Source organism: Eptesicus fuscus, chromosome 2 (assembly GCF_027574615.1).
Source record: "Eptesicus fuscus isolate TK198812 chromosome 2, DD_ASM_mEF_20220401, whole genome shotgun sequence".
Classification (NCBI taxonomy): Eukaryota; Metazoa; Chordata; class Mammalia; order Chiroptera; family Vespertilionidae; genus Eptesicus; species Eptesicus fuscus.
The window spans coordinates 28,071,721-28,095,319 of NC_072474.1; the positions used below are offsets into that span (position 1 = coordinate 28,071,721).

Genomic DNA, 23,599 nt, shown 5'->3' on the forward strand with positions numbered 1-23,599 from the left:
CGGGCAGGCCTGTGAGTCACATGTTCTCTCCCAGGGATCCTTAAACTTTTTAAACAGGGGGCCAGTTCACTGTCCCTCAGACCATTGGAGGGCTAGACTATAGTTTAAAAAAAACTATGAACAAATTCCTATGCACACTGCACATATCTTATTTTGAAGTAAAAAAACACCCGCATGTGGCCCGCGGGCCGTAGTTTGAGTACGCCTGTCTCAGACCTATGCATGCCTGCTGATTCTAGTAGGGAGCGTACTGTTCCAAAACAAAGGAAAATGATACACAGACATACTAGTATATACACTCCTGCACACCCCATCTGAGAGCAACTGGGGAGGGGGTTCCTGAAACCATGAAACTGTTTGCCTACAGGGATGAAGCATGAAACAATCTTTTCCACAAATGGAAACTATTTCTATCATTCTCTGCTGTTCTAACTTACAGCGGGTCCTCCAGGGCTGACTCTCCCAAGAACTTTCCACTGAATTGCTTTCCACTGCAGTAACTGGCAAACAAGCACAGCAGTTGGCATCTGCCTGTTTAATGGCACATGTTCAAAGCATGCAAAACTTTCCACTGGTTCTGGGAGGTTCTGAAACCAGAGCACCTGAGAGAAACGGCATCTTGACCCAGCAATGCCCAGCACCTTGAATCCCCCTGACGAGCCAGGCTGACATCGGTCTGTGTTTTGCCCACATGGTCCCCAAACTGGAATGCTATTCCTCCCTCCTTTTTTCACTCCCTCAGCTTCATGAACTCCTATTCATCCTTCAAGACCCAGCTAGGCCTCACCTGTTCTAGGGAGCTTTCCCTGACTCCCCGCTTTGACCACTTCCTTCTGCTGGGTCCCCACCCATCCCACCCAGCTATCTATTCGTGCCCATGACTCAACACTTTCCAGTTTGAGTGTCACCTTCTCTACTAGTCTGTGATTTTAAAGAATTGGTCTTTGTGTCCCCAGGATTATCACTTCTCCTGACACAGAGAATGTACTCAAAGGTGTTTGCCAAATGAAGCAGAAAGGCTAAATTATTTCAGCTTTGTGGTAGCAAGAGTCAATGGCACAGGGAACTGGCTGGTCAAAGTCGCACAGACTTTCAGGCCTGCGGACTCCTGTGGTAGCCAGCCACCCAGTGGGCTCCAGTGATCCCCCTCCTGGAATTCATACCTTCTCCAGTCCCTTCCCACAATGTATCAGGGCTGGTCTGCAGAACCAATACAGTAAGATGGATGCGACAACGTGTGACTTCCTTCTGCCTTGCTCTGCCTTTAGTTACTCACTCTAGAGGAAGCCAGACACCGTGTTGGCCTGTGGAGAGGTTCAGGGGAGGGGCTGAGCCTCCTGCCACAGCCAACACCAGCTTGCCCACCTGTAAGGAAGCCCCTGGGGGGAGCAGATCTACCTGCCCCAGGTGGAGCCTTCTGATGATGAAGTTTCACCAACTGGCTTCTTCACTGCAACCTCACCAAAGATGCTGACCCAGGACCACTAGCTCAGCTGCTCCCAGAGAAATGGTGACATAATGCATGTTTATTATTCTTTTAAGCCACAATGTTTTTATATCATTTTTATGCAGCAATAGATAACTAATGCAAGTCCTAAAAACTCAGCTGGGTTGTAGCTATTGTGGGGAGAGTCACGGGAGAGCTAGGCCCGCAGGAGCTCAGTGCCCTGGGATTTGGACCAAACCAGAGGGAACAAATAAGAAGTAAATTTCAGGAAGAGAAACCAAGGCTCTCCAGGGGCCTGAAGCAGAGCAGTAGGTCACACAAGCATTGTCCAGGCATGGCTGTGGTCTGATGCTCTTTGTCCTTGAATCCTATATCCCAGTGTACAAAGCAAATAAGCTGATTTTTTTTAAGATTCTTTGATGATTTTTATTTTTTTTCTTTTTTAAAAATTTCTTTATTGATTAAGGTGTTGCATATGTGTCCTTATCCCCCCATTGCCCCTCCCCACCTCATGCCCTCTCCCTCCCTGTTATCTGTATCCATTGGTTAGGCTTATATGCAGGCATACAAGTCCTTTGGTTGATCTCTCCCCCTTACCCCTCCCCTCCCCTACCTTCCCTCTGAGGTTTGACAGTCTGATCGATGCTTCTCTGTCTCTGGATCGGTTTTTGTTCATCAGTTTATGTTGTTCATTATATTCCATAAATGAGTGAGATCATGTGATATTTATTTTTCTCTGACTGGCTTATTTCACTTAGCATAATGGTCTCCAGTTCCATCCATCAAATAAGCTGATCTTGAATGCCGTGGTCTTACTCAACCTCTCTTGGTAAAACAGGATATTTAGGGGGACATATGCAGTGTTAAGGAATTTTTAGAATTGGGGTCCATGGAAAAACACAGGGGGCTACAGACTAAGAGAAGGTATATTTCCATAATACAAAGAAGCCAGGTATAGTTACATTTCCAAAAGACAAGGGAGCAGCAACAGTTGCATTTACATAAGACAAGGAAGCAGCAACAGGTATATTCCCATAAGACAAAGGAACTGGAAATAGCCAAAAAAAGGTCTATATCTACACTAATAAAAGAGAAACATGCAAATTAACCATCACTCTACTACACCCACCAGCCAATCAGGAGCAAGTATGCAAATTAATCCAACAAAGATGGCAGCAGCCATGGAGCTGGAGTGAGCAGGAGGCTTGGGTTGCCCCCAGCGATGGAGGAAGCCAAGCTTCCCGCCTGCCCTGGCTGGCCCTGGCCTCTACTCAAGGCTACAAAGTTTCAATTATAGAAGATAAATAAATCCCAGATACTTCCAGCCGGCCCTGGCCTCCACTCAAGGAGGCGCTGAAAAAAAATGAAAGAAAAGAAATAAAAGAGGGGCTGGGAGCTTGGGGTGCCAGGGGGCATGGCCAGCCTGAAAATGGCCATCAGCCCCTCACCCAGGCTAGCCACACCCTCATGGGGTGAGGGTCCCCGCTGGGGGGCTTGGCCAGCCTGCAAACAGCCCTCAGCCCCTCACCCAGGCTGGCCAGGCACCCCAGCAGGACCCCCACCTTGATCTGGGACACCCTTCAGGGCAAACCAGCCGACCCCCACCTGTGCACCAGGCCTCTATCTATACTAATAAAAGGGTAATATGCTAATTAGACTGGGAGACCTTCCAGGAGACCTTCCAGACATTCTTCTGGACAAAGCCATGGTGGCAGGGCCGAGGTAGAGGTGGTTAGAGGCCAAGAGGGGAGGGCAGTTGTGGATGAACAGGCCAGGATGGGACAGCAATTGTGGGTGATCAGGCTGGTGGGGGGTGGGGCAGTAGGGGGTAAGCAGACCAGCAGGGGGGCCAGTTGGGGGTGAGCAGGCCATCAGTGGGCGTCAGTTGGAGCTGATCAGGACAGCAGGGGGGGCAGTTTGGAGTGAGCAAGCCAGCAGGGGGGCAGTTGGGGGCTAGCAGGCCAGTGGGGAGGGAAGGTGGGGGTGAGCAGGCCAGCAGGGGGGGCAGTTGGAAGTGAGTACACTGGCACGGGGGGCCATTGGGGGTGAGCACACTGGCATGGGGGGTAATTGGGGGTGAGCAGGCCGGCAGGCAGAGTGATTAGAGGCAATCAGGCAGGCAGGCAGGCAGGTGAGCAGTTAGGAGCCAGCAGTCCTGTATTGTGAGAGAGATGTCCGACTGCCGGTTTAGGCCCGATCTCTGTAAACCGGCAGTCGGACATCATTCAAGGTGTCCCAGATTGGAGAGGGTGCAGGCCGGGCTGAGGGACACCTCCACGCCCGTGCACAAATTTTGTGCACTGGGCCTCTAGTTTACAAAATAAAGAAGAAGGAAGAAAGCCCAGAAGGAATAGGAAGACAATGAGGGGAGGGCCTCAGGAGTCACTATAGTAACCAATTTGAAAGGGAATATTGACCAATCAGAGGGGATATCAGGACACAGGAACTGCAGCCTTTATAAACCATGGAAACAGGAAGTCTGTGGGACCTTTTCCCTCTCCCCACGTGGGAGTCTGTACTTAATTAGCATATTACCACATTCTGTGGGACTCTTTCCCTCTCCCCACGTGGGAGTCTGTACTTGTTCTTCAATAAATCTCCACCTTTGCTATACTACCCTCTGTCTGTGGATTCATTCTTTGACTCTGGAGGACAAAGAATCCGGGTTCCGGTCCAAAAATTTTGTATCATTGGTTTCACTGGGTTGGGATGGGGGTGGGGTAGAGGTGAGGGACAGAGACTGACTTGGTGATGGCCATATGGCTGCTGCATGACAGTGGAGCTGAGAACTGGCTCCAACTCTTCTGCTCTGGCTGCACTGCCCCAGGCAAATGAAGGAACAAGGTGCTCTCTCTTTTTATCCTCCCACCAGCCTTCTCACTCCCTTCTACTCCTCTCCCTCTCTCTTCTTTTCTGCCCTCCATCAACCCTCTCACTCCCTCCTCCTCCTCCTCTCCATCTCTCTTCTTTCCCACTCTCTCTTCTTCTCTCCTTCCCCTCGCCTGTCCCACACAAAACATTCCAGATCTTCTTAATCCTGGACGCATAACAACCATGCAAAATTTGTCGAGCAGGTGTACATCATGGTCCAGTAACACAAGCAATAAGCACTACTATTTATTAGGTATCCACCACTTGCATGCAACCATACTTCTACTATCTGGGGGGAAAACTACAATCTAAGGCTGTAGCCCAGTCAGTACTGGCAGGTGCCCAGCCCACATGTCCATGTTCTGCCCACTTCCCCCACACACACACCACCCATCTCCCAAAGCCCCACCAGAAAGATAGTTCCTGGGCTGAGGTGTGCAAATGGGTGCAGGGATCCCAAAAGGGGACCTCCATCAGCTAACACATCCCTTCTCCCATAGTCAAGGGGTGTGGGAGCCAGGTCACAATGGGAAGGCCACTGTGATTGGGTGGCTGTGAATTGGGCTCTGACAGCCTGTGTTTTGGAAGACGACAGCTGTTTCTCAATCATTCGCAATTTTAATTCTGTGCATCCCCAAAATGCCCCATTGCTCCTGCTTATTAACTTTACTAGTGTCCTGGTGCATGAAATTCATGCACATTAAAAGGGAATTAATTAGAGGAAATATTTTAATATTGCTACTTGCCCTTTCTCTATAATAGAAATGTCAGAGATGAAAGAAAATTAGTAAAATGTATATGAAAATCTCCCTCCTGTCATAGTCTGGGGTACACCATGGGACCTAGAGTCAAGTCCCTGCCCACCACACACACGTGCCTCGAAAACAGAGGAGACCCAGACCCGGCCAGCCTGGGTGAGACCCAGACATGGCTGGTCCCACCCTCATCAAGCCCCTCCTGGTGGGAGGTGCAGCCTCAGGTCCCCCAGCCCAGCACTGGGTGGGGGGGGGGGCACACTCTCAGGTCCCCTGTCAAGCCCTGTTGGGCAGGGGGCATGGCCTGAGGTCCCCCAGCCCAGCATTGGGGTGGGGGGGGGCACAGCCTGAGGTCCCCTGTCAAGCCCCACCAGGTGAGGGGCGTGGCCTGAGGTCCCCTGTCAAGCCCCACCGGGTGAGGGGCGCAGCCTGAGGTCCCCCGGCCCAGTGCTGGGGTCGGGGGTGCAGCCTGAAGTTCCTCACCCCGGGCAGGCGCCATGCAGCCTCAGGTCCCTGTTGTTCAGTCGTGATGTTACGGCGTCCTGGCTAATTTGCATATTCCTCTATTATTAGATAGATTTTCATAATGTAATTAAGCTGTTTCTGTTACTGCATCACAAGAAAATGGCCAGAGAGTTATTTTCACTGACTCTCAGAGTAGGGGTTGGATTAGCCTGGCCTAAACTCATAGGCTAAGCATTCTCGAAATTTACTTTGGAGAGTGGGGAAGGCGTGCAACAGACATCTCAAGGAGACTGACAGTGACCCTCAGCAGTCCCCCACCCCCACAAAGGCACTGTCATCGGGACACATGTGTTGTACACGTCAAGATGTCATGGACTGAGATAACAAATGAGGGCTTCAAATATTAGCCACAAATCAGAAGTCATGCTCTGGATGCTCTTCTCAGAGTGGCAGGCACAGGTCTGTAATAGAGCCAATGGCTGCAGGAAACTCCCTTCTGCAGGGAACGGGCCTGTCATTCCTGCCCTTTGGTAGCACTTGCATTTCATTGGGAGCCAACTCAATGTCCAGTCTGCGTAGCATTGCCCCAAACAGCCTGGGCAGCTCTATAATCTTCCCCAGGTTTTACATGGTGGTCCCCAGGGAGCCACTGAACTCAACTACATACCTTCCCACCCCACGCCCTGGGGACCTGGGCAGGATTCCCACCACCCAGTCTTTGGAGATGTCCCTTTCTCCTGCTCCAGTCTCCGGAGACACAGCTTCATCAGAGCCAGTGATGTCTGCCAGCCTCTGACCAGGATGCTTCCATGTGTGGTGGGAGTCCGGCGAGAGAATAGCATGCAGAGAATCTTGGGGAAAGCTCTCTCCTCCACACTTCCACACTAGCCTTCAATCTAGACTTCTGCATATACTAGAAACTTCCAGAAGCCCAAGCTCCTGGCTTTAGAGCCTATGCAGGTTTACCAGATGACCCGTCTGCTGTCATCTATTCATGTCCACAGCATTTCCTAGATGTCTATCCCAACTTCCTCCCAAAGTTACTGACCTTGACCTTCATTCTCTAGTTTTGCTGGACCTGAAGGACAAGAAGTGCTCTCTCTTCTTTCCTTCCTTCAAGACAGATAGTACCAGTCCCTCTAGCAGTCCCTTGCCCCTCTGCCTCTCTTTGGGCTGATAGAAATCTACAGCTCACGATGCTTTTCTTGATGTGCAAAAAAAGAATTTACAGCCTCCAGTAATTTTTAAAAACCTTTGGTGAAACAAATTAGATTAGGAAGCTGTATTTTTAAAAGTCCCTCTGTGACTGCAGCCAAATTTTGGGCCTTGGCTCCCACTGGGCTTGAGAAATGAAGAGGAGGTGACCAGTGCTGTGGCCTTTCCTGAGGTGCAAGAGCCGTCGGAGGGAAGGCCACTGTGGGTCCAGAGTGACTGGGCTCCTCACCCTCCAGCTGCAGGCTTCTCCCTGGGAGTCTCCACAGGTAAAGTTCTCTGCCTGTGTCACTTTCTGTTCTGTTCTCTCTCTCCCATTCTCCAGCTCTCTTACACCCGTCCCCATCACACCCTGTTTTCTCTCCTGGAACTTTGGACAAGCCATCCCTCTATCGCCGCCGTGAGCCCTTCCTAAGTATAAGGGAAGGCTCAGTCACATTCGTGTTTCCAAAAGCCCCGTCACTCGAGAGTCACCATCACAATGTTGCATTTTTTTGTATTGCTCTCTGTTTTTTGATCCACACGTTCTGCATTTAGTAAATGTGTTTGAAATGACACTTTATGTCAGTATTATGAGTGGAAAACAAGCTTCCCTTTCTATGAATAAAAGGAAACAATAACAATGTCCTGAAAACAAAGCCATCTTAGACAATCCAGCCTGGATACGTTAGCCTCAGAAAGGGAGGCCTGTTCTCTTCGTTGCGGTGGCCAGTTTAAGGCCTGAAAGCACCTCCAGTACCATCACTGGTACAGATCCCAAACTTCAGCCAACAATGGAGTCGAAGGCCTCTGGGGTCCCTTTCAGAGCTACCAGGTTAATTATTTATTGTTCTCTATTTCTTTGTCCCTCTCCTTCCCAGATCCTGGTTATGTCCACCTGCAATAATGATAACACAGGAGTACAATCCTCTGGTCTAAAAGTGCATGCTCAAAAGATACTTTGTTTTCCAGAGCCAGCCCACAGGACAAGGGACCGGCATTGTTTTGGGAGAGATAACGAGCTGTTTCCAACCTCCCCCCACACCCTGACAGACACTACGGGGGTTCCTGACTGGAATTTCCCTCTGCCTCATGGAAAACAAAACTCACAGGAAGCAGAGCAGCTCCCCGGACCAATCAGGCTCCACCCTGAGCTGTGAAAGCAAAGCTGTCCAGCATCAATAGCCCAGTCGAAAGCCCCTGGGCTTTGAGGACACTTGTAGGGACACAGAAGTCTGTGGGAAGACAGCACACCATGGGTCTACACCTGATTTCACCAGGTCCCAAGTGGTTTTAGCTCTTATAACATGTTGATAAAGCCTGCAGAGGAAGGGGTGTTTCTAATGAGAACCCCACAGCCAAGAAGCTCTACCCAAACTCTTACTCAAGGTCAACTTCCCCTTCCCCTTCCCCCACTCCCCAACCCCCCGCCCCCACCATCCCTCCTTTTTTTCCCTTCCCACCTACGGTTGGCAGGAACAAGACCTCACCAAATTTATTGCATGGTTCCTTCTAGAACTCACAGAGCTAAGCCCTCCAAGACCACTAGTGAGGTTGGCCTGAGCAGTGGGAGTGGGAAAGAGAACCTTGGTGGTCAAAGGCTGGTCCATCTCCGCCTGGTGCTTCCAGGCAGTCCACCCCTCTGCAACGGCACAGCGTCCCCAGGGCTTCCTCATGGTGGGTGGTGCACCCTGTCCTGCTTTTTCTACCCTCAAGGAACAGGAGCACACACATCTTATTCCTCCTCTCTCCCCTCCTTCCTCCCTAGGGCTCAGGGAGGTGTAGACAGCCCCGGCCACCAGCAGTGACCTTCCCTCAGCCTCGCCTTGTCCTACCTATCTCTCCTTTATCAGTTCAGGTCATCAGATCAGCCTCCCGCAGGGTCTGTTTCCCTGCCCCACTGGTCCTGCACAGCACTGCTGAGACAGGCTTCCTACATCACAAGTCTGACCATATCCCTCCTCTGATTAAACCCTTCAGCGAGTCTCCATCTCATTTTCTAATAATGCATAGAGTTATATTACTTGTATAAAACAAGCTGTTCTGGGCATTACTCTTAGCATTTATCCATATCCCTCACTTAGGTTTCCCAACAGCATTGAAGGAGATATCATTTTCTCCCACTTAACAAATGAGGAAACTGAGGCACAGAAAGTGTAACTGACTTGCCCAGCAGTGCAGATGTCCCCCCTACCCCAAAGGCAGTGCATGTCCCCACTCCCATGCTTTTACTCTCATGGTTCCCTCTGCCAAGAGCATCCTCTAGCTTATTGATAGCCTCACTCACCTTCAATACAGAGCCCTGGACCACCACCTCAGCATCTCTGCCCTTGCTGTGCACACTGGTGACACCAGAATCCATTGACGAGTCACCTGCCACCCACTGTCTCTGTTCATGATCATTTACACATATATCTCATCTCCCTTAGAGGGCAGAGGCTGGTGTGACATCTCGCTCCATGTCCCAATAGATCCATAATAAGGTGGGTGGCTCAAGAAAATACTTATGGAATGAATGAATGAGTGGTGGATGAATGAATGAATGAATGAATGCATACCACAATTAGCACCTCCACCATGCTTTTGTAGCCACCAGACTCTTGGGTTGGGGAAAATACAGTTCCTTGACAGTATTGCCATCCCCTTCCCCATGATTTTAACTTCGATTTGTGTCAAAGGTCTGTCAGGCAGAAAGGTTCCCAGGCTGGTGAAGCTCCTGGCACCTAGTGTCTCTGGGTGGCAGAGTGAGTACTGGGGCTGGCAGGTCAACAAGCAAAGCACCATCCGTTCGCAACGTGATTCAGACTTGACTTGTGCACCCAGCGGTTTACCACCATAGAGCTCTGTAAAGTTGAGTGCTTATTCTCTAGATCCTCCCTGAGCTCTGCCCACCTGCCCACCTGCCCAGGGCACCTAGTAGCTATGGTTTCCAGGAATAGGTCAGAGCAGTGCTTCTATTCTTGGCTTCTCAACCTTGCCCCAAAGCACCTGAGAACTTAAAGAAAATAACGAAGGCCCTGGCCCATGTGGTTCAGTTGGTTGGGCTTTGTCCAATGTACCAAAAGATTAGTAGTTCAATTCCCAGTCAGAGCACATGCCCAGGATGCAGGCTCAATTCCTGGTAGGAGATGTACAGGAGGCAGTTGATCAATGTTTTCCTCCCACATCAATGTTTCTCTCCCTTTCTCTCTAAAAATCAATTAAAAGAAAGAAAAAGAAAAAAAAAAGAAGGGGAAAAAAAGAAGGGAGGGAGGGAGGAAGAGAGAGAGAGAGAGAGAGAGAGAGAGAGGAAGGAAGGAAGGAAGGAAGGAAGGAAGGAAGGAAGGAAGGAAGGAAGGAAGGAAGGAAGGAAGGAAGGAAGGAAGGAAATAACCAAGCCTGGGCTCCCCACCAACTAGGGGTCAGAAAACCAGACTAACATGGTCTTTTTCAATAGCACTCTGGGTATTCTACTTGTGAAGACAGGATGAGAACTGCTGGGGCAGGCACGGGCTGGAAAGGCAGAGGTGATATTGTAAATGGGTGCCAGTGCTCTCGGAGTGAGGACCATCTGCAGTGGGGAGAGATGAGAGTACCTTAAGATAAGAAACAGCTGCAGAGAAGCAAGAAGGAGCTTGCAGGATGAGATGTTTGGGCTCTGTCCCAGATTATAGTAGAGCCAGAGAGAAGCACAGGGAGGGGCCGATGAGGTCATCTTTGGGCTGGGCGGCAGGAGGTGAAGGCAAGCCCTGACTTCATAGGTGGGAGGCTGGGAAAGGCCGCCTCTGCTCCCTCTAGAGGGTAACCGAGCACAGTTCCAGTGAACAATGTGTAGGGTGGCCATCTATACTAATAAAAGGATAATATGCTAATTAGACTGGGAGACCTTCCAGACATCCTTCCAGACAAAGCCATGGTGGTGGGACTGAGGCAGAGGCAGTTAGGGGCGATCAGGCCAGCAGGGGAGGGAAGTTGGGGGCGAGCAGGCCAGCAGGGGTTGACAGGTGGGGGTGAGAAGGCTGGGGGGGGGGGGCGCAGTTGGGGGCGTGCAGGCTGGCAGGCAGAGTGGTTAGGGGCGATCAGGCAGGCAGGCAGGTGAGTGGTTAGGAGCCAGCGGTCCCGGATTGTGAGAGGGATGTCCGAGATTGGAGAGGGTGCAGGCCGGGCTGAGGGACAATGCCCCCCCCCCCCCCATGCATGAATTTCGTGCACTGGGCCATTAGTATTTAATAACCCCAAAACTCAGAACCTGGACTAGTTTGCAGAGAAGAGGGGACAGGATAATGTATCTAGGTTGTTCCTGAGAATGGAACATACAGTTCCTGTACCTATTGAGAACCTTCTCTTGATGACTTTTCTGGGTAGAAAAGGAGATGTTGATTTTTTATTGATTTCAGAGAGAGGAAGGGAGAGGGAGAGAGATAGAAATATCAATGATGAGAAAGAATCATTGATCAGCTGCCTCCTGCACACCCCACACTGGGGATCCAGCCCACATCTCGGCATGTGCCCTTGACCAGAATCGAACCTGGGACCCTTTAGTCCATAAGCTGATGCTCTACCCACTGAGCAAAACTGGCTAGGGTGAGAGATGTTGATTTTGATCTTGATGTGAAATCTTGTAAACTTGTCCAAGTGATCTGACACCTGTCTGTCCTATGAGTTACATGCCCTAGGATCTCTGTATTTCTAGACCAAGAGGAAATGGACTTGCGATGGTTAATTTTATGTGTCAACCTGACGGGGCTAAGGGACACCCAGGTAACTGGTGAACATGATTTGTAGGGGCATCTGTGCAGGTGTTTCCAAATGAAACTAACATTTGAACTGGTGAACTGAGCAAAGCACATCACACCTCTCCCCAGAACGGTGAGCATCACCAACCCACTGAGCTCCAGGACAGAACAAAAGGGCGGATTCGCTCTCTGCTTGAGCTAGGACGTCCATCTTCCTCTGGCCTGGACGTCAGAGCTGCTGAATCTCGGGCCTTCACACTCAGATCAGGACTTGCACATCAGCTCCCAATTCTCAGCCTTCAGACTTGAACTGAACCATCCCACTGGGTGTCCTGGGTCTCCAGCTTGCAGATGGAAGAGTTGGGGCTTCTCAGGTGATCCTGTTTATATAATAAATCTCTTACGTGTCTCTGTATGTCCTATTGGTTCTGTCTCTCTGGAGAACCCTGACTATTACAGAACTGTTGGAATCTTATGGCCACATGCTGGCTGTTTTCATAAAAACAGGGTCTGAGAGAGTCACCGTCCCTCTTCAGTCACACTTGGGGTCTTCCCTCTGCTCAATGAGTATGACATTGTGGAGATGTCTTTTAACCCCGTGACACTCTGGAAGCTGCCATCTCTGCAGGTGGAGGTGATAGCTCATGGGGGAGGGAGCCCAATATCTAGTTCAGATGGTAGGAGGGTAAGCTAGTGCTAAATCAACCACAGTCCAGGAGTGTCCACGCCATGCATTCAGAGTTCCCAATCTAGTGTAATGTTGATGGGCTTTACTTTATTGTTTGGAATTCTGAAGACGGAGGCTAGGCCTTGTCCACAAGGAACTTTAATACAAGGTGCACTTAGATGTGGATTATACAAAGAAAGGGAAGATCTAGTCATTCCCAGAGCATGTATTGAGGATCTACAATGTGCCTGACCCTGCTCTGGAAAGGTTCCTGGAGGAGAAGGCATTTGATAAGGACCTTAAACAAGGGAGGGGTTCATCAGGCCTGTCAGGAACAGGTATAAGTCAAGATATAAAGATACAGGGGAACTCAATGAAGCAAAGGTATTATTTAATATATAAAATTTGAAACATCTGATTTGACCAGAAGTAGAGTAATTTCTCTAAAATCAATATTCTGGTTAACATCTGGAAGCATTTGGTGGAAATTTTTTTTAGTTTAAATCAGTTGTGTTTTCACCCCAACCAGTTCTAATAGATTTATCAGTCCAGTTCTGCTCACCTGAATGTTAATTTTGTGTGTGATTCAGATTTCAGATACAAAGCATTTACAAATACTCAACACGCACAAATATCCATTTGATTGAGCCACTTAATAAATCTGTGAATTAAAGGAAGGACTAGCCCAGCCGGCCTGCTCAGGGCACATGCCTGGATTACAGGCTTGTTCCCCCATGGGGGCATGCAGGAGGCAGCCAATCAATGATTCTCTCTCATCATTGATGTTTCTATCTATCTCTCCCTTTGTCTTCCTCTCTGAAATCAATAAAAAAAAAATTTTTAGAAGAATCCATAGGCAGCAAAATATCAGACATATGTCATAGCAATATCTTTACCGATACAGTTCCTAGCACAATGGAAACTAAGGAGAAAATAAACAAATGGGACTACATCAAAATAAAAAGCTTCTGCACAGCAAAAGAAACCATCAACAAAACAAGAGAGCCCATTGCATGGGAGAACATATTTGTCAATGTTATCTCCAATAAGGCTTTAATCTCCAAAATTTACAGGGAACTCATACAATTTAACAAAAGGAAGATAAATAATACAATAAAAAATGGGCAAAGGACCTAAATAGACACTTTTTGAAAGTGGACATACACAAGGCCAAGAGACATATGAAAACATGCTCAAAGTCACTGATCATCCAAGAGATGCAAATCAAAACAAAAATGAGGTACCATCTCACACCTGTCAGAATGGCTATCATCAACAAATCAATGAAGGACAAGTGTTGGTGAGGGTGCAGAGAAAAAGGAACACTCATGCACTGCTGGTGGGAATGCCGACTGGTGCAGCCACTGTGGAGAACAGTATGGAGTTTCCTCAAAAAAATAAAAATGGAACTCCCATTTGAACCAGTAATCCCACTTCTAAGTATACTAGTATATCCTAAGAAAACAGAAACACTAATCTGAAAGGATATATGCACCCCTATGTTCATAGCACCACAATTTACAATAGCTAAGATTTGGAAACAGCCTAGGTGCCCATCAGCAGATGAGTGGATTAAAAAACTTTGGCACATCTACACAATGGAATACTACACAGCTGTAAAAAAAGAAAGAACTCTTACCATAGCAATAGCATGTTTGGACCTGGAGAGCATTATGCTAAGAAAAATAAGCCAGTCAGAGAAAGATAAATATCACATGATCTTACTCATTTGTGGAATATAATGAACAACATAAACTGATGAACAAAAGTAGATCCAGAGACATGGAAGCAACGAACAAACCATCAAACCTCAGAAGGAAGGCAGGGGGAGATTTGGAGGGGGTAGGGGTGGGGGTAAGAGATCAACCAAAGGACTGTCATGCATGCATATAAGCATAATCAGTGGACACAGACAGTACAGGGGAGAGGGCATGTGCTGGGAGTGGAAGTGGCCGGGGAGAGGTCAATGGGGAAAAAGGAGAAATATGTAATACTTTAAACAATAAAAAAATTAATAAAATAAAAAAAGGACTAAAGCAACAGTCTATATTGACAACCTGTTAGAAGAGAGACGCCTGCCCTATCTACAATTCATAAAATCCTTGACATCAGAGACTAGTCAATCGAAATGAATCGGTTCTCCTTCCCCCAAATCAAAGACACACGTACGAGGGGGAAAAAAATCAAACAGGGAACTTTCATCTTTGTCAGGTTTCAGTGAACTGACTGCAACTAAAATAATTATCAAACCACAAGTAAAACTAAATGAAACTATAATGTTAAACTGGACCAAGACACTTTAGAGAAATCTTCAAAAGCTGTTAACCCATCTTACCTGACATGAATCTCTGTAATTCTTATCGGGTGTTTTTAAAAACATTTTTTTTTTATAAATTGATTTTTTAAAATATAAATTGGGAAATACCAGCAAATGGACCATTTGCAGAACTAGTCTTGGCAAATTGATTTTCAGAGAAGTGGCTTTCAGAGAATTACGTTTCCCTGCAGTGCCCTAAAGCCGAGTTGGCTGCTCAGAGGCTTCTTACACACTTTCTAGTCCTCCTCTTGTCCTAGACAGGGGGGTAGGGCTGCTGTGTGGACCACGTGAGGGAGTGGAACCCGGCTCAACCCTCACAGTATTCAAGGAAGTTTGGAGTCAACGCTGAAACCTGTTCTGTATATCTCCTGCAGAATCAGGTGTGACAAGAGTCACTAAAACTCAGGATATTCTGCCCTGTGGGTCCCCAGCAACCCCCTCCACCCAACACCTCCCCCAGGGCCACTTCCTCCAGGGGCAGGGCCACTAGGTGATGGAGGGGCACTGGAGGGAACAGCCCTCAGAGCCCTCATTCCATTCCAGGTTCTTATCTCATTCAGGACCTCAAGTGAGTCACTTCCTCTCCCAAACCCTCAGATGCTCTTCCTGTCCTCCTGGGCCATCAATAAAGAGAAGTGTCTGCAGCTTTCTTCTTGCCTTGAGGCCCCCTCAAGCCCTTTTCAGGAAGAGCTCATCAGTGAGAAGTGTCAAACATCCAGTCTCTAATACCAACCAAGTCCCCTACATCCTGGACTGCCTGCCGGCGGCTTCATTCCTCTCCTTCCCTCTGTAAGTTCTCATCTCCCAGGTACTGTATGCATTATTTTTAGTGTAACATATTTTAGACATACAACTATATGGAGAATAAAATAGCGAGCTTCCATGTAGCAGTCAGGCAGCCTAAGAAACAAAACCTGAAGGCATCAATTGAGGGCCCCTGTCCTCCCTCTCCCAGGAAACATCAGTCCTGAACTTGGAGTTCCCTGTTCTCATGTATGAGCTACATATTTCTTCAAAGTCAGAAAAAAAAAAAAAGCTTTTTTTTTTTTTTTTTTAGAAAAGAAAATCCATTTTACACTCCACAGACTTGAGCAGTTACTTGTTCTCAGATATTTGGACCTCATGGGCCAGTAAAATGTCTAAATTTATTTTGGGCACTTGTAGGACTCTCAGAATAAGAGCATGAAAAAGAACCCCACAAAACTACCATCTGCTATTACAGTAGCTTTATGAAGGAAAGGACATTTAACATGGAAAATATAGAAAGAGCATAGCCTCGGATTTTAAAAACTGAATACATTTAGGTTAGCCAAATTTTTTTTCTCTCTCATTTTCACATGGAGCCTGAAAAACTTCATCTTAGATGTGCTTGGCATTTAGAATCACTAATTCAGAAACTCACTGTGACCTATGTCCCTCAGAGGTTGGGGACTTTCTGGAGGGAACCACCCACCCCTCCTCTGATCACCACAGCAGGCCTGGGTCTGCCTCTACACCGTTTCCTTCTCTCTCAGTCTTTGTCTACAAGTCTTTATCTCCAGATAAGATCCCACACCTTCCTCCCACCCTCAGAGCCCTTAGGGACCTCTGAATTCCTTCCCTTCTTCCTTCACAGTTCCCCAGCCCACAGTCCTCAAGCCCAGGACCTTCCCTCACTGTGTCCAACCACAGGCAGAACTCTGGGAGGCACTTGGCCAAATCTGAGGACAGGGAGACCGGAGTGACCCACTGGAAATGTCAAATGGGGGAGAATAAAAATGTCGGTGATGTGGCAGCCCTACCTTGATAACTGGTTCCGCTCCCACCCCCACCACAGGTGTTCAAATGACGGGGTGGGTGGTACAGGGCCTGGCGCCAGTGTTTTGCAATAACCCCCAAGGAAAGCTGGCTCTGCCTCTCCCCACCCTGAGCTGGAACCACCGACACCAGGACAAGATAAAGTCAGTACCACAGACAGTTTGGACTAAAATTTTATTCAAGAACTAAAGAAAAACTCATTTCATGAAGTGGGAACCAGAAGCCCATCATTAAATGGCACCCACAGCTGGTTGCAGACAATGCTGACTGCTCCCTTTAACACCCTGGACCTCATGTGCAAGATGAGCTCAGATTAGACTGGCTCTGAGAACCAGGACAAGGGAGCCTCAGAAATTCAGAGCTGTGACAAGCAGCCTCAAATGGGTCTAATTTTAAAAAACTACACAATAATACTAGAAACCCAAGTTCAAATGGTGGCTCTCTTGACATCAGGGTGGGCCATGTAGCTGTCATCAGACCCTCATCTCCCATCTCTGTCTTTCTGACTCTTCCCAGCTCCTCTGAGGACTGCACCACAGCCTGGGAGCAACCTCAGAGACCCCAACTCAAGAGGGGCCGTGAAGGAGCAAGAGTGAGGTGCTGGGTCCTGGGCTGGGGGGGGGGGGGGCGGTGGGGGAAGTAAACATCTCACAGATGGTTGGCTCTCAGCTTGGAAACACCCTAGGCCCTGGCCTCTGGGACCGAGGGCAAGCAGCCCCATCTCAAGTTGCACAATTCCTTTGCCCATCACAGCACCTCTGTCCCCACTTCCCCACTCTCCTGCCTTCATTCCAGTGAGGCCACCTCCACCTTTGTGGTTTTCAAATCTACACAACCCTGCATCTCAAATACAGGACACACACACACACTTTTTAAAAAATAATTTGAATCTAAACAACAGTTGGCTGTATTCAAAGCATGGTCAACTTTACTGTTTGTGCTGGAAGCAGTGTCCCAGTTCTGGGGTCCATGCTCTGACCTTAACCCAGAAGCTCAGGCAAAGAACCATGCCTCTTCCACCCCTCACCACACCCAGACCACGAAGAGAGGAACAGGCAGACATCTGGCCTGTTTGGGTTGGTTCTCTGACTGGGAACCAGTGAAAGGGGTAGAGGCTCAAAAGAATCCCACGTGCCACCCTTTGGGACCCTTCAAACATTCAAGCACCAGTGCACCACCCTTGGAGCTCACATTCCTTTTATTTGGATCACCACTTGGCTTTGGGGTTCCTCACAACAGCCCTGTGAGGTAGGGAACACCCCTATTCACAGGAGAAGCCCTAAGCGCCCTAGGCACAGAGGGTATCCCAACAGCGCAGAACCCAGGCCCAGAGAGGCAAGGTGTCCCACCACCCAGACTCCCTCTGTGTCCCCAGGGCACAAGCAGGGGCCGCAGAACCAGAGTCAAGCAGAGGAGACACTGGATGGGGCCTCACTTCTGGCTGAGCATTCGTGAGAACTCCTCATAGTTCACCCGGCCATCCTTGTCCACGTCCGCCTCCCGGATCATGGCCTCCAGCTCCTCCTGGGAGAGCTTCTGCCCCACCTGGGCCATGGCCTGCTTGAGCTCGTCCATGGTGATGTGGCCATCGCCGTCCAGGTCGAAGGCTCGGAAGACCATCTTCATGTCCTGCTCGCCGCCCCAGGACTTCATCCTCTTCACCATCTCGTTCAGGAACTCCTGGAAGCTGATGGCACCATCACCATCAGTGTCCACCCGGGCGATGAGCTCCTTCAGCTCGGCCTCCGACGGGTTCTGGCCCAGGGACTTCATGACGGCGCCCAGCTCCTCCACATTGATTTTGCCATCCCCATCCTTGTCGAACCTGGTGAAGGCTGACTTGAACTCAGCCACCTGCTCTTTAGACAGTTCCTCCGCCATGTCGCTTGCTGCCAACCAATTCAATGGGCTCCCGTCAGAACTGGGCACCAGTGGCTGGGACGAGCTGTGTCTGTGTGAGAGCAGAGCTCAGGCGGCAGCCTTGCCATGGGGTGGGAACCCCTCCTTTTCTGCTGTCGGAGCAAAGGGAGGAGGCAGGCTCCCCACCCACCCCACATCCTCAGGCAAAATCCTCCTCCCAGGAGGGACAGACCAGCTACAGACAAGAAATGCAGGAATTGGAGTGGCAGGGCCCGCCCTGGAGAGGCTGGGGGAGCTACCTGAGGCTATGGGCCTGCCAGCTTCTCCTGACCCAGAAGCTTTTTGTCAGGCGACTCTCACAGAGCCCCCCACCAAGCTGAGGGGTCAGGACGGCCTTCCCAGTTTATAGAGCCTGAGGCGGTCAAGGGGAAGGGAGCCTCATCAGTAGGTACAGCTGCCTGGAGGAGTGGATCCCTGTGGCCAGGGTTCCTGTTGCCCTCTCTCAGGGCTGCTGTCCCGCTCTTGTCCCACAGGGCAAGACCTGTGGGGGCAGGTGGAGCTAGGATTGAGTGGAATTTTACTAGGGTGGAACCATGGTATCCTCAAATGCCCAGTCCAGGGCTGTCAACAATCTATAGATGGAGGAGGTGGCCAGCTGCCTGTAGCCTTGAGAAAGCGAGGAGCCAGGTGGCATTCGGAACCTGGCATGCAGGTGGTGCTGAGAATCGTTTATTAAAGGAATGTTCCAAGTGTGACTTCAGAGGTGAGGAAAGGCTTCCTGTCCCTGCAGAATCTTTCTCTGACTTGATTCATTCTATCATTAAGTCCAAGGAAAAATTGGGTGCTTGTTTACATTCACAGGGGAATCTTGCCTGAGAGCGATGGGGAGACCAGACAGCAGTGGGTGGCCGAGTAGGCCAGCCCCTGCAGATGCTCAGGGGTAGAAGAACATACAAGGGATGGCTGAAACTGCAAACGTGGCCAAGCTTGCAGGTTTACTAAGAGTCAGCCCTAAGCTCAGAACCCCAGTCTGGGAACCTCCCCAGCCCACAGTCTGGTCTGTTCTTTGGAAGGAAATCCCACCGCTCTGAGTAGCAGAGTTTAGACCAAGAGCTCGGCCCTTGGGGATCGTCCCCAAGTCCTTAGGTAGTGAGACCCGAGGCTATGAAGGGACATTTGCCTTGGAGTCCAGTGACTTTCTCAAGCAAAACTACTCTTGATCCCTATAAATTCCCGTGAGCCTCCCCACCCCTGCCTGTGTGTAAGGAATAAACTGCTTCACTCTCCAACTGAGACATGTGATCAATTCCATCTCTCTCTGGTTCAGCCCATCAAACACACTGAGGATTCTCTCCTTCCCTGTAGAGCAGCCAGCCAAGTGCCTTCCACTGCACACCCACCCCAGCCCACACCAAGTCCAGGGGACCCAGATGGAGAGAGACACCAGGGAAATGTTCCAGTTACATAGCTCCTTTTATAAAGACATCTAGAAGAAGCGTTGCTATTTCATTTGTGCTGAAGTAGTACTGATGCCTTAATACTTATTGAGCAACTAATTTCTCATTGAAACTGACAATCAGTATCGGTTGGAGCGTGTGGGTCCACCTAAGACACCAGTACAGGGAAGCTCCTGTTCCGCAGGCAACAAGGGAAGGGTGGAGCTCCTGCTAACTGGAGCAGCCCAGCTCCTTTATTTATTTTTTTAAGACTATTTGAAGATACACATCTATATTTTAAATTTCCTTTTCTTTCATCTTATTAGCAGGACTATTGATTATTATTTTCTTGTTTTGCCTTGGTATTAAATAACACATGGTAAGGCAAGAGAAAGACTTAGGTTCTTGGTTCAAGCTCCATATCTGATTTGGGAACTTAACTTGGGTCTCCTTGGGTATCTTCACCTATAAAATAGGATAATACGTCTACCATATCTGATCAGGGCACTTAGGATCAAAGGTCAAAGTACTTTGATCATCAGAAGGTGTTATTATTCTGCGACAAATCTCATGTGTAGTCACAAGCTGGCTCGTGTTTGATGTAAACCAACACTCCAGAAAATACCCACTTAAGAGGGACTTCACTCTCAATTTTGTTATTATACCTTTCTTGATTGAACAGATATATTAAACTTGTCTGCCTGGAGTATCAAACAGCCAACGGCTCTGAACACTGGTCAGCTTTTGGAAGTCAGCCCTAACAGATGCAGAGGCTTCTGTTTAGAAAAATCAGCTAGCTCCGGCCGATGTGGCTCAGTGGTTGAGCATTGACCTATGAGTCAGGAGGTCACAGTTGGATTCCCAGTCAGTACACATGCCTGGGTTGCGGGGTCCATCCCCAGTGTGGGTTGTGCAGGAGGCAGCCGATCAATGATTCTCTCTCTATCATTGGTATTTCTCTCTCTCTCTCTCTCCCTCCTCTCTGAAATCAATAAAAACATATTTTTTTAAAAAGAAGAGAAAGATCATATAGCAAAGAGGACAATGACCATTATTCATGTTACACTCATTCTCTCCACGTAGAGATGGAGGCTTCAGGAGGTAAAGTGCTATGCCCAAGGCCACCCAGAATTTGGAGAGAGAGCCAGACTTCTGGCTGAGTATGTCTTCATCCTCAGCCCGTCATTTTGGGGCCTACTTCCTCTCTAAGGCAGTGTCTTCTCTTTTCAGAGAAGGAATCAACACTGAAATCATTTATTCACCCCTTTCCACCTGCTCAGCCTCTTGACTGACCAACAGCACAGGGCATCTGACAGCTGAACTTGAGGCTGGGAAAAGGGGCATTCACTGCCAACCCCAATTAAACTTGATGGAGCCCCTTTCTTCTGCTGCTGGTTTAATTCACAGTGGCCTGGGTATAGAGCCCAGCTCTTTGGAGGGAGTGGGAGAGAAATGCCTCATATTGATGGCACCTTCACAGCCCAAGTGCATCCACAGGCCTGCAAGGCTCCCTGCATGTGATGGGAGTGAGGGTGTACCTGGCACAGGAGCCCGAGGCTGGGGAGACTGCCATTTGCTTGGCCCCACAGATGAGCCCCTGGGGCCATGTAAGAAACACGAACCGTGCCAAGGGGCACAGAATAACCACACTTGATGGGAGTCAGTTTTGCTAAAAGAGTACCTGAAACCAATGAAGATGTGGTTTGTCAGAGAGGGGAGAAGTGGTCAGGTTTGTTAGAGAAAGCTTTGAGTCTTTTCAGTGTCCCTGTTGGAGGTCAAGTCTCATGCCCAGGACTCATTCCCTCTCCTGCCCCCTCTCAGTGTATCTCCTTGCTGCCAAGAAAACCCCGACTCTTCCTAGTGGGAACAGCCATGGTCCTAGAGGAGAAATAGGTCACCTTCATTGAGGAGAATTGAAACCTCTGAGGATGTTACAGGAAGGAGGAAGCCCTGGGGCAAGGGGTGTTGTCACTGTCAGGACTGCCTGGTCCAGTGGACACATGCTCGTGTGTGTGTGTGTGTGTGTGTGTGTGTGTGTGTGTGTGTGTGTGTTGGGAGGGGGTGTAGGGGGTGATTGTCCTTTTGTTCAGATGTTTAGAACCAATGCTGAAGCCTGCTCCAGCTTTCACAGGAGCCTGACCCCAGGAACAAAACACTCCAGCACTCCCATTACTGTTTGGCTTTGTGGACAAACTACTTGTGAGAAACCAGTAAGACAGGTCTTGGAGACTCCTCTGGCTCCCCTGACTTGCTGAAACCTGCTTGTCCCTCACCCCTGAGCCAGTCTCTGGTGTTGACACCGCCCTGACCTTGCCAAGGGAGATCCCACCTCTGGAAACAAGGAAGGAGCCTATGTGGGAATTATTTTGTGCCCACATGAGGCCACCCTCTGTCATGCCTTTCTTAAGGAGTGAGCAGTAGATGGTGGTCTTCGAGCCCCCATTGTGCCTGTTCCCCTAAACCTAACTCACACTCCCCACAGAGGCAATACAGTGTTTGGCTTTGGGACTGGGCGGCTGTGGGGCATGTTATGTTCCTGGCTTCCTGTGTCACAGGCTATGTAGCCTGGGGCAGGTGACTTCACCTCCCCAGCATCAGCCGCCTGCATTCTAAAGGAGATAATACTAGTACCTGCTTTATAAGGTGTTAAGTAGGTTAACTGAGCTTCAGGGAAAGCATTAGCCCAGTGTCCAGCATCAGGTAAATACTCAGTAAATAGGACCATTACTATCACTCATTTATCCATTTGCCCAAGTCTTGTTTCCTCCAAGAGTCTTCCCCCTGGCCACAGGCCCAGCATTCTTGAAGCAGACCCAGATGGCTACCAAGTTCTCAGAAAGTCTACAGCCGACTTAAGCACCCGATCTCACTGATGCCGGGGACAGAGTCTGTCCTGCCCACCGAGTCATTCCTGTGCCTGTCTCCGAGCAGGAGCTCCTGGCTGTGGAGTGAATTCGCAGATGAACTTCATTCTGCAGGAAAGATCACATCTTGAGGACTCAGAAGTTGGAGACCACCTTTCCATTTGAGATCCCTATGCAATCACAGGTGTGGTTCTTGGGCTCCCAGGGGGTCACCTGGGAAAGCACAGAAGCCTGACTCTCATGGAGATTGTGTTCAAAGAGACACATCACGTGTCTGTGTTCTGGGGATCATGTGTTTGACTGCTCTGCCCTCAGAATGGGTTGCTGGCGCGGGCTGCTGTGTATTCAGTGCCCACAATTTGCCCAGACTTGTTGGGGTGGTTGGCAAGAACAGTCCTTCCCCCTCTTGTTTGGTCAATGACACACCTGGGAACTTGGCAGGACATGCACTACTCTCTGTCCCAGACCCAGGGCCTACTCATAGTTCACACACATGCCCGGCCCCAGGGACAATGCGCTGGTTATCCTGCGCTTTCTGTAAGAAGTGCTTTGAGCCAAGTGTTTTTCCAGATAGTAACTGAAACTGACCCCTATAACTACCGAGCATTTTAAGTTTAACCACCTTCAGTGGAAATCTCTCTAAGGGTGTACTTTATGTTTTATTCCTCGTCATTTTAAACAAGATGGATGGAATATAATCCCCGTGGTTAGAAATTCTCAATATGACAGCAGTCTTGTCATTATGTAGCACTGCCCACGGGAACTTTATGCAGGTATGTCTGCCAGGCACTGGACAGCCCCAGCTTGCTGCTAATTTTCCAATTGATCCTTCCTGCCTGTGTCTCCTGGTCAGCTGTTGGGCTTCCATTAGTCAGAAGATTCATTGCACAGCTATTATTGACATAACTTGAAGCAGAACCCAAAGTTGTAAATCAGCATCTTTAGTCTAAAAACAGTAATAAATCAGTTGCTCTGAGGGTGATGCTTGATGCTGTTGATATATTTCTGGATTCAGGACCAGATCCTAAAGCTCCAAGACTGCCATACGCCCGCCCGAGTGTGGGTCAGAGTAGGATTCCCGCAGACACTCCTATATCAGCTTATCTCCCTCTCATCTCTGCTCCACCATTGCTAGTTCCAGCCACCTGGTAAGAAATACGTAAAGGAAGGGAGCAAACCCCAGATACTGGTGCCAATGAAAGGAGGGCCTGTGA

General features: G+C 49.1%; 1 protein-coding gene across 1 annotated transcript; it reads right to left on the reverse strand.

Annotated features, from left to right (window-relative positions):
• Nucleotides 1-17,405: 17,405 nt before the first annotated feature.
• On the reverse strand, nucleotides 17,406-18,259 carry CALML5 (calmodulin like 5). The gene has a single exon (XM_008155351.3). The coding sequence runs from the start codon at nucleotides 18,104-18,106 to the stop codon at nucleotides 17,657-17,659; it is 450 nt and encodes a 149-aa protein (XP_008153573.2). The 5' UTR covers nucleotides 18,107-18,259; the 3' UTR covers nucleotides 17,406-17,656.
• Nucleotides 18,260-23,599: the final 5,340 nt, after the last annotated feature.

Bases quoted from the DNA above. Each gene is read 5' to 3' on its own strand.
- CALML5 (XM_008155351.3), bottom strand. From the start codon at position 18,106: ATGGCGGAGGAACTGTCTAAAGAGCAGGTGGCTGAGTTCAAGTCAGCC.